This window comes from Camponotus vicinus, unplaced genomic scaffold, assembly GCF_025532165.1.
Source record: "Camponotus vicinus isolate PSW18456_S1 unplaced genomic scaffold, iyCamVici1.0 SCAF_11, whole genome shotgun sequence".
Lineage (NCBI taxonomy): Eukaryota > Metazoa > Arthropoda > Insecta > Hymenoptera > Formicidae > Camponotus > Camponotus vicinus.
In genome coordinates, this window is record NW_028141947.1 from 378,893 (window position 1) to 391,023 (window position 12,131).

The 12,131-nt window shown below is 30.3% G+C and overlaps 2 protein-coding genes across 9 annotated transcripts in view; one reads left to right on the forward strand and one right to left on the reverse strand.

Annotated features, from left to right (window-relative positions):
• The window catches only part of LOC145962190 (protein Skeletor, isoforms B/C), a 66,586-nt gene extending 60,015 nt beyond the window's left edge, over positions 1–6,571 (forward strand). For all 8 annotated transcript variants that reach the window (XM_083083156.1, XM_083083152.1, XM_083083155.1 and 5 more), the window contains one exon: positions 150–6,571. In XM_083083156.1, the coding sequence (XP_082939282.1) occupies positions 150–296 (147 nt within the window). In that variant the 3' untranslated portion in view covers positions 297–6,571. The remainder of the gene's footprint in view (positions 1–149) is intronic.
• On the reverse strand, positions 6,318–10,042 carry Nup107 (nuclear pore complex protein Nup107). Its single transcript, XM_083083150.1, has 7 exons — positions 9,695–10,042; positions 9,093–9,577; positions 8,735–8,942; positions 7,456–8,309; positions 6,991–7,308; positions 6,666–6,917; positions 6,318–6,568 (listed from the first exon to the last, which is right to left on the reverse strand). Exons 1-7 carry the CDS (start codon positions 9,954–9,956, stop codon positions 6,467–6,469), a joined length of 2,481 nt encoding a protein of 826 aa, XP_082939276.1. The 5' UTR covers positions 9,957–10,042; the 3' UTR covers positions 6,318–6,466.
• Positions 10,043–12,131: the final 2,089 nt, after the last annotated feature.

A 12,131-nucleotide genomic window follows, 5' to 3' on the forward strand; every position in this document is an offset into this window, starting at 1 on the left:
GAAGGATAGAGACTCAATCGATTATTCGCGCGAATATGTAAACTATTTCAGCGATGTAAAAATAGTTTTCTATCAAAAATTATTAGATATTATAAAGTTTATTCTTTAAGGTGAAACTTTATCAAACTTTTATATAATATCTTTTTTAGTGTTATACGCACAACCATTTGGGCTGGAAGATCAATGTTGTCGATGCAAACCAGTCACAGGGAAACATTAACAGCATCAATCACGTTTTGTCCGTGTTTACAACGTTTGCGACATTTATCATCGCACACCTTTTATTCTTGAGATGAATCGTTAGGTCTTTTCCTTTTTACGCGGAACAAGTGACTAAAGATAAAGATGATGATGAGAAAGCTGGTCGATTTAAAGTCACGAAAATTATACATACGATTGTTAAATCGGCGAAACACATACAAGGTTGTAAGAAAGTATTTAGCATGTAAGAGATATACTTGTAAGGTAAAAGATTAGCAAAATATTTTTAAGACCTATCAGATTCAAAATATTTCATATTATATGATATATATAATATATATATTATATATATATATATATATATATATATATATATATATATATATATACATACACACATATACATATACACGTATGACATGTACACAGAGAGACGCGAAATTTCAATATTCTTTGACAATATAAGATCGAACTGAGACAATAATGATCATAATTAGGTAACCGATGAGATTTTGACAATAATTGTAATCAGGTCTGGGTACTCAAATGATATTCTGACAATAATTACGATCAGGGCTGGATAACCGAAGAAATTCTGACAATAACGCGAACGGGGGTTTATTAGGAGGATATCTGTCAAAACGGTATCTGGGGACGAGCTGAGTATTTACAATTACATCTATATATAAAATTTAATGCAGGAGAGATGGAGATACGCATCAGCAGTACATGTACAATGTAAATTTTGCACAAAACTATAGTTGATCTTAATATAATTTTAAATCGACAATAGTATGTAAGAAGTACATTTATAAATGCTGTCGACTTGACAATAATACGTAGCATAGTCAGTGGGAGAGGATCGATAATGAAATATGAATTATGTACAAGAAAGTAAAGCAAAAAAGTAATACTTAAGGGTGATGCAGGTTACAAACTATCCCCTATACGTGTAACAATGCTATAATATGTATATACTATATAGAGTGTGGACCTTCCTAAAACGGAATGAAAGTATAAAATGTGCCTTGGGTACAGATAAATAAATGTCTCTAATTACAAGGATTAGGACCCACTCGGCAAAAGGGACACCGTGCAGTACTTTGGAACTGGTCTCTTGTGCGTGAAGCGTATAGCACATGAGTAAGAAGCTACAATTTATATTATATTTTTAGAAAATATTATAGAAGAAACTCTGTTTTAAAACTGTTTCTTCTAATATTTAATACGCTTTTAATTATGCCATTCTTTATAGAGTGACATAATTATGATTAAGCAATGGATTCGTGTGTGTGAAATAAAAAAATAATTTGTTGCGAATTATACAAAAGAAAAAGCACGCGCATATAAAGTTATCAAAAATCATCAGGATAAAAATAAAAAGAAAAAACGGGCCTGTGGCACAAATAATAATTCATTATAATAAATTCATTAGTAACTGTGAAACGTGCAAGGGATATATGCAACCAAGAGAAATCAGCGGAATACATAATCAATTTAGGGTAGTGAATTTAGTGTAACGTTTCTTGCGTAAAAATTTTCAATGTGTGTCCAGCTCTTAAGTACCGGGGTGTCCACAAAATTTACAGCAGAAAATTCTTTGCTTATCGCACGAAGACCAGTCTGTATTTAATTACATGCGCATATACATATATATACACAAGTATCATACACATACAAAACAGAAAATTTGCATTAAAACTTACATTATCTATAGCTTTACGAAGGGCGAGATGTAAGAAACATTAAGATCATTAAGTAGGGCCTCGTACTAATTACTGTGTACGTAAATAAATGACAATAAGAACACACACTTAATCTCGATGTTTGTGTCGCTGAATTTTCGATATGACAATACTTGAGAGCAATCTTTGAAAGATCAATAACGAGAGAGATCTTTGCTCGGAATATAGGCTATTGCTATTTTTCATTCGTTCGTTTTCTTTTTCTAAGAAAATCCTTTGAAAGTAACAGATTCTAGTTTGTAAGCGGATAAAACTCCTACTTCTGTGAATGACAATAATAAATTATCAACTTGCAGGATTTACAATATGGAAACGGGCTGCTCCCAGAAATGGCTGTGTTTTACTCTTTTTTTGATCACTATATAATTAAAGTTTGAAAATTTATATAACGAATTATACGTGTACGGATCAATCACATTCGATTATATAAAATGTACGAGACAAATTATAAACCGTGTATTATTCTGCAATAAAGGATAAGTCGTAAGTCGCGTAGGTGAAGTGTTCCATATTCGCATGTACAGATAATAATATATAGACAATAATACATACACATATAGATAAATATATCATTCGTAGAAACTGTAGGTACAAATAAAATTTTATTATATAATTTCAAGAATAAATGAAGTTAAGCTGAAACATTTAATAAGCTTTACCTCAAATATAAGTACAAATAATTGATTCTCTTCTCAGAAGTTTGTACGCGTTTTTCTTTAAAATGTTATTTGTTTAAATTTTGTTTTAAAAAATTACACATAAGAAAAAACTCTCATAAATACATCTCTATAAATTAGTATTCTCTATATATTTTTTAAAACCGAATTGTGTAGGTGTTCGAAAATTTTATTCATTCTCGTGATGATGATATTTAATTTATTTTCCCATTTCCATTTTTCTAGGAGCAGCCCGATAACGTCCCAAGTTGTTAGTTCATAAGTGACAAATAATAGTTTAGAGCCTAAGAAAACTTTTCAGCTATATTACTGTACATTAATACGTATAAAAAGAAGATAAAGGAAATGTATTTACGAAGAATATTTCTCTGGAGACTAAATTGAAAATATTAGTCATCCGGCACAGCATGCGAGCGGCTATACCGTCAATGTTGTACAGTTTCAAACGTGATTTCGAATTGTAATAGCGGTAATATTTAGCACGTAATGTTCTTACAGTTTTAGATCCTATCTTTAAATTAACATATATTAAAACGGTCTATTTATAAGCTTCCATCCATGCACGATTACTATATAAGACACGTGCAAAGCGACAAAAGTGTGCGGTGGGATAGAATAATGCAACTCAAAATATATCGCATTATCACGTATAAATTATTGAATGTTTACGCAATTTTCCATAAGTAATGAAATTCCGGGAGAATTAAATACATAATTAAGACAGATTTTACAAAAAATTTTGAAATGATATTTTTAGCATATTTCTATTGTATTTCAAGTTTATACCTTTTTTTACATTTTGCACTTTTGCCTTTCGAAACATTTTATAAGCGATATCGCAATATTCGAAAGCATATATTGCAATTATTTTATACTAGTTGATTTATTTTCGAAATATTAATACTTGATTATATTGGATATAAATTTTATGATTAATATAAATTAATTATTAACAGTCATGTATTCTTTGTATGTATATTGGCAATTAATATTTACTTTGCATTTATGTCATCATTCGTAAGGTATTTTAGCGTTTAACGAAATTAACGCGATATTGCAAAAAACTTTTTATGCATTTTCATTTATTTCTTCATTTATTATTCATGCATTTGAAAATTGAACACAAATAGTTTTGCGTGTGCGTGCGCAGACTAATAATTTTGACAATATATAATATATTAAAAACGAGCGTTTTTAAATATAAATGGTCTTGTAAGTTCTCGGTAAAATTAATAATTATAGTTATAAGAAATCGAGGATAATTATTTTAAAATTTGTATTTAAGCAAGGGATGAGGAGAATTGTTAATATGTATGGAATGACAAAGTCGAATCATATATTGCGCTCAATATCTCTTTGCAAATATTGCGTCCCACAAAAGGCTCTTTTGTGGTGTGTAGAGTATAACAATTTCGGGTCGATTGCAACATTTTTTTCTCTATATCTGTTGTAAATAGCTATATCTAGAAGAAAATGCGAGAATGATCATTAGTTCTGACTTAGTTAACGAAGAAAGAAAAATTAAAGGACAAAAATTGATTGGAACTCATTAAACTATGATTTTTCAATATCCGAAAAAGATCAGATAATTGTAAACTTTATAATTTAAAGATGTAAAATAGATCTTTAAACATTTTTTTATGATTTTAGAAAATTAGATCCAATTTACGATAAAAAATGATTTTCGTTTCGTTCGTTAATTCTTTATAATGCTATCAATTAAGATGGTTTAAATTAACATAAGATATGTTATAGATGATATTCTAATCCTACTCACTATCTCTCACTATCTCATTGTCCTTTTCAGTAAATTCAAATCTTGTTAATCATAAAAAAGAAACTGAAAGTTCAGTAACGCTAATTGATATTGATATTGATCCGATCCTTAGAAAGAATCAAAGAGAATTACTCTCGTAAGAACCAATGTGATTCTATTGGAAAAAATCTGATAAGGCGGATAATGTTAATCGCGAAAAGCATCTTTCATGTACATCATTACACGCAAGAAGTGCATCTATTAATGCTAGAACGTTTCACAATTAAAGAGATTGAAATCGGTAACAAGATTGATCGTCTCACTCGACTTGTCGCCGCGCTAGGTGAATTGTATCCGAAGAACATTTAAATTGTCAACCTTTTGTTCCTCTTCAACGTTTATGTGTTAGGCTAGCTTGTAATTAACAATTAACTTTCACACTTAATCGTCTAATCGTTATTTCCTCTATTCAAGGAGACAGGACCTCCTGTCATCTCTCATCTCGAATAAATACACAATTTGTTAACACGCGTGCAAAATTACTCGTGTCGATTTTCGACGCGCATCATATCAAGTTGTATACGAGTTTAAATTCGATATTACGCGAATAATTATCGAGCGAGAATATTTGCACGTGACACCATTCTTTTCCGGAAATAAACGTGAAAAACCGTCACGTAGCACCGCGCTGAAAGATGAAGAAGAATAATAAATCTCGACCGATATACGATTAGATATATCCATTTAATCAATTTTTCGTAAATATATAAAAACACGAATGGCTAACAAATGTCTAAAACTATTCAACGAAATCGTTTCAACATACTTGAGCATTTCTTAGCCATTTTTTAGACTTTACTGACGTAGAGCTTGGCGGCTCTTTAAGATTTTGTTATCTTTCAGCGCGGACACATGCGATATCGAATATTTTTCGGGCAACGGCCTCTCCGTTTAATGTATCAATACGAAATCCATAATGATTTTTTCTCATCTATATATATTAGAGGAAGTTATTCTAAATAATATCTATATCCGTTTATTCATTCCCTCTGAAAGTTAACTCGTCTAGAAGATATTAAGATATCAGAGCGCACGGTTCTCCATCGTGTTGCGAGCAACCACGTAAAATAATCACTTAATAAGAAGTCAATCCTTACTGTTTAAATTGTAATTTGACATATCTCGTAAGATAAAAAGGAAAAGTATCAGTCAGTGGAGCATTTTAATGCGAGCGCCGTAAAATTCTCAGTCATTATTTAGATAAGAACCACTCTTTGTCGAAAATGTTAATTTTCTTTATATAGTCTATATGTAATATACTGTTTCGTAAATATCTTGCTTGATTTGTTAGCGTCATTTGAAGGGATGCATGTGATTTGCAAAATTAGGCTATGCGTTTGAGGGAAAAAAAATTCTTTTGCGAAAAGAATATTGCTCCCGCTGATAAGAAAGCATCGTTTCCTTTGACAATAGAATAGATTATACAAAGAACCATATCACTAACGACATACAACATTCATTTAGATTTATATAATATGCAACGATTTATTTTCGAATATTCTTGTACTGTATTGATTGTCAATTCGTTGTCGCGCGTGAATCTATATCCAGATAATATTGTACAATCTGATCAAGATACAAAATGTATTAAAAGTGTCCATCAACTGTCATGAGTTCTAAGTGTTGCTGCGAAATGTATCTCAGGATGTTTCTGTTCTTTTAACAACTATGAGTTTCGTCACATTTCATACATTAATCTTAATGGCTTTAATAGAGCTACATTTATTAATATTATTGGGTAAAAGGAGCATATATAAGTAATCACGAGGTATATGATATATTATGATTATGAATTATTGAACATTATATCAAATTTTATATTCACTTCTTGTGGTTGACAATAAACTGGTTTTATAAAAAAGAAAAAGGATGAAGAGATTGCATTTAATGTCTGTTTAATGCGCGATGGCTATAAAAAATGTTCTGTAATATAAATAACGTATCATGTACATACAAATTTTTTTTCATACAGTATATATACTATAAACAATATATGTATTTAAAACTACAAATTATATATTTAAAATCTATTTTGGATATCCCCAAGGATCTTTCTTTTGATCCATTAGGACGAGAGAAGATTCGCAAATTTTTTTGAATATTTCGCGTAATCTTCCTTTTGAGAATACCTATATGAAAATATTGAGTTAATACATTGTATTTTTTGTAAAATTCATGTATAAATATATTTATATAATAGTTATATTTTTTACTATTAATACATACTTTATAAAGTTGATGTTGCTCGGAAGCCAGTATATCTGCCAGTTGAATACAGCCGTCGTGCTCGTTCATTTCAGACATAACCGAATGTAGTAAAAGCGTGACTTTAGGAATGCAAAGCTCACGCAGCTTCTCCAATTGATGTTCCCTGAGCTCGTCTTCGGACATGCATGGTTCGCCGTTGCTGTTCTTGGAATCGACGAGCCAACCACCATCAGGGAACAACAGAACATTAAATAATAACTGTTTCACAGCCTGAAAACAGATGTCCATGAATATTTTGTGTTTCTTTTATATTTCATCTTAATAAAATTTCATCTTATCTCACCTTTGTATGATGCTGCATCGTAGATTTCCACCTTTCCAATTCTGTATTGTACTGTGCCTTTCTATGATCATACGCGACTTTTTCCGTGAAGGTGGCATATGTCGGCAATTCCTCTGGTGGCACAGGTTTGCCATGATGATAGTGAGAGAACCATTCATCGAAACCTTCCTGAGCATCAAGATATGTCTTATAACAGAGGTATTCTCTTATCGAGGCAGCTGCTTGTTTGGACAGATTATTAGTTATTGTAAGATTCGTGAGTGTGCATTCCATACCCGAGTATTCGGCCATAACCGATTCAATCGAATCTGACGGGATCTATAAAACATAAAAGCAAATATCATTTAATTATATTAATCAAAGCAATTTCATACAATTGAGTTGTTTATGAATTATGCTAAATTCTTTCATATGAACATATGTCAATATAAAAGCTATAATAATTGGTTATTTCTTAGCTTGTACCTTGTTAAATGCTTTTCGTGCCGCATCAAGTTTCTCCTTAGTTAGAAAATATCTAATGAGCGCGTTTGTTTGCCGTAAAGCTTCTTCTCTCTGATTCTGATAGAAAATCAGCCAATCTAATGCATTAATCTTTTCCATATCTGCGTCGGTTATAGTTCCTTTCAGATCCATTGGATCGGATTCCATGTTTTTCTTACGTATATTTTCCACCACTAATTTCGTGATCGCTTCTACATTTAAGTTTGCATCCTCTGCCGCGCGTAAGCATCTCTTGCGCTGTTCATATTCTTTAACATTCTCTAAATAACGAGCATAGTTGGTTATTTGTTCCTCTTGAGGCAATGTAGCTGTATAAAACGCGATTAAAGTCGGATCGCCTATTTCTATAAGAACACGAACATACGCCAGTAATACTTTGTCCTCTACTTTATCCTTTGTACTTCTCCCGATCTGTCTGAAGAACAGTATTAGATGTGCCAGAAATCTGAGGAACTGCGAATCGCAAACGCCGACATCAATCATAGTTTCAATTTCCTCCATTAGTTTTGATATCTGATCTAATATTATATATTTTTGTATTAAATGATCAGGTTTATTAGATTGGGCACGTATCATTGGATTTTTTGACGCATGCAATTCTTTGAATGCGTCCTCTAGTGAAATTTCATTTTTCCAATATTCTTCCGGCATAGTAGTATACATTTTCAGCATCATTAATCTTAGTGCTGACTCGACTTTGATGTCTAAAAGAGTCTTCATATATGCCCATAATGCATCTTGCCAAGATGATGCTATCTGCACTAATAGTTGGACATTGCCACAAAGACTCGCGTATATAGCGCGATAAAATATACCTATATGATAGAAAAATCTCTTGTTTACATTCATATTATATATAAATAAACACAAGTTGAATTTTATATATCATAAGAAAAGTCGGTATTAATCAAAAACTAAGTAATTCATGATTAGTAATATCAATAACACATTGCTATGTAACTCATATATGGAATAACACTTATGTTTCAGCAAAGATCATGTCATCTATGTTAGGATAAGTTTTATATTTATATGATTAATATTACCAAATATTTTGTATCAAAAGGATATTTAAAATAAATCTCTATAATAATAGCTTATTTAATTACTAATAATTTTTATATTATTAATGTTTATATTTTTCATGTTTACAATTCAAATGACAAATATAAACACACTATAATAGGACTTTAAATGGGCAAATATAATGTAACAAGTAAAGTATTAAAAAGATCTTTACCTACGCGTTTATCTTGAGACAATTCCCAAGCACACATCTTCCAAAGACTCCTATTGGGATTCCCTTCAATTGGTAATTTGGTATCTGTTGATGGATTATTGTAATTTGGATCATGATTAGGAATCCAACCCAATAAACAAGCAGCTCTCCAAGGTTGACCGCAATGCATAGCTAATGCTTGTGCTTTTTGAAGACGCCCACAACGTACCTGTAATTTATAATAAAATTTCTTAAAATACACAGCAATTACACTTTATTTCTTCTTCCAAATCATTTATAACTTTGTTTTTGTTGAAAGATTTATATAAATTTTTGTTGTAATTTTAGTTATACAAAAACAAATACAGTTTATGTATACCTCTATAAACATTCTTTTTTCAAGTCTGACATCATCTTCTCTATCTAGATCGTGTAATTGTCTACCCTCTCGTATTGGTGCATCAGGATCAAGAAACGATATTAGTGGTCTAGATGAACTAAATGCAATTCCTAAATTTTGATTATGCAACTGATGAACTGTATTTTCCCAAGCCACTGTCTTATCAGTGAAAAGTTCTATAGATGGATATCTATCTGCTTGATCTAGAGCATTCTTCTCTAACCAGTCAATAATCAATTGATATTCCCTAATATAGCTCTCAGTTTTATACAAATTTTCTATAACATTCTTTTCAGAGATATAATTATTGTTCATATTTCCATCATGTTCCATTTGAGTAGCTAAGCCGGCACTACTTATACGGTTTTGATAAAGACAATATATTAGTCTCCACGTATTTCTCTCGCTCTCCAAAGAAATCTCCTCTTGAGCTATTTCCGTATTCTCAACTTTTGATTGCATATCTGTCGAAATAAATGTCAATGTTGTTTCATGAAATTTTCAATGCTATATAACATTTGTACTATAATTATTACACAGCACAATAAAATATATATAGCTGAATATATATTTTTACGTACCTCTCATTATATCCAATGTGTCCGCACAATTCTGTATGAAATCTGCGATCGTGTCGAAGATCTGTGTTTCAGAAAAGTGCGCCTGCATACTTTGCAAAAAGTCATAGTAGAGCTTCGTTTTAGCCTCTCGCCATGGTTCGTTCGCTTTCAAAATTGCTCCAGTCGCTGCACTGTCATCCATCATTTCCCTGATGGTGATATCATTTTTTTCCGAGCGTGCCATTATTACCGCCAATTTCGTTGATCTCGTGTAATCACTCATAAAACCATACCGGCTACAAGCTATAGCATAGCCGGTACACACGTTTCAATAAAGATTTTAGGCTATGTAAGCAAAGGGAGACGCCAATATTAGGCCGATATTACATTTATCGTATGACAAATTTTTTAAACATATCGATTGGCTGCTTTCTAGAGACTCCAAGAAATTTTGAATCCTGCAGACAAATGTGATATCGGCTTAAAGCACAAACACGACATCTCTCGTTCCAGAGGGAAGACTGAGAGGCACTACCAATCTTCTCAGAGGGTAACATATAGCACATGTGCATAATTTCTGGTTTTGTTCTGTGCTATGTGCACGAAATGCCGGTAGCACCAGTGCTATATAGCAAGACGCTTATGTACATGTATAAAATGCTTTTATTAATGTAGAGATACATTGAGGAAAAATTTTTTTTTTTTATTATTATTTTCTTTTAATATAGGGTTTAATACAAAAGTTAATTTAAAATAAAATTTGAAATTTAATACAAAATAATTTATTACATGGTATAATTTATTACACGAAAATGTCTAAAATATACGTATAATATAAAAATTAATAAAAATTTTTACATAGTCCAGACGATTAGCGATGATTAATTACGCGACATTTATTATTAATAATAAATATACAATAATAGAATTTAATAAGTTTTATGTAATGTAAATATAAAATCGTGATCAAAAGAGTCATTAATAAAATTATTGATCGTTTCTTCGATTATAGAAGAAAATATTTGCATTACTGACGCATTTTGTGTAGATTATCAAAAGAAATATTCAAAACACGAAAAGATAGAATAAGCTTCAAAATCAACAATTAAATTACTAAATAAATCGCGATTTAAAATTCGCGGTAAAACGCGACGAATAAATAAATCGACAATATTCGTTTGCGATTAATACACAATTTTATATAAATGTCGTGATTGAGAAAATACATATTGAAAATGCATATTATATTTCGCGCATGATTAGTTAAATGAAATAAAATAAATCTTAAAACCTTACAATTCTAAATATAATTAAAATATAATTAATATATAATTCAAAAATTGCCAAAATCGCCATTATCGCCATGTTTAATAGAGAATAACGAATGATTTTATCAAAATCCCTCTAAAAATCGATATAATAATTACAGTTTAATAAGGTTTATATAATGTAAACAATTGCAATTAAAACAGTCATTAATAAAATTATCGATCGTCTTTTAAGTAGTAAAAAAAATATTTGCATTACTAGCGCAGACTATTAAAGACAATATATTCGATTTATTCAAATATTTAATACCATAAATAATTTAATATTATTTAACTTAATACACATATATTTTTAATATATTTTTGAAATAAAATATAACATGTTAAGATATTTCTTAAACATTAATAATTATGCAATTTCTTTAATATTCCTGAAAATTTTGAAAATTTAAATTTCATTTTTAAAACACTTTTATTTTTATTTTAACATGTTATATTTATTTTTACAAAATTTAAAAAAATAAATTCAATTTAATTTTTTTAAATAATTTTAATTTATACCTAGCATAATTGGAATATTAAAAAAATTGAAAGAAATAATGATCTTAACAACCCTATGAGTCCTAACAACTCTATAATCTTAACAACCCTATGAATTCTAACAAAACTCTACTTCCTGATTAACTAAAATTATTCGAGATTTGGGGAACCTATCTCTAATCATATATATTTTAATCAATACCCTAATTACATATCCTAACCGCGTGCGAGCTTTTCTTCAGGCCAGTTGACCCTACCTTTCGTTGATCCTGGCCACTTTCTCGCTCGATCTCTAATCAGAGATCGAAAAAGGAGATAAACACTCCTTCTTTTGCCGGCAAATGAGCGTAAATATTTCACGCTCATCGTAACGATCGTGAGATTTTACGATCGTTAAATATTTCAATATAACTTTATTTTAACTAAAATAAAGCCAAAAAATTTCAATAACAAATTTCTATATATTATATTAAATTGCTAACACGGCTATTGGTAAGTCATTTATTATCATGTTACAAGTTATTTAATGAATTAATCATTTGGCTTTATATTAAGTTAAAGTAAAGTTTAAAACTAATAAACCAAATTCTACAAATTCTACAAACAAATTCTACGATGGATGAACTAAGAAGTTAGAATAAGGGCGCGTT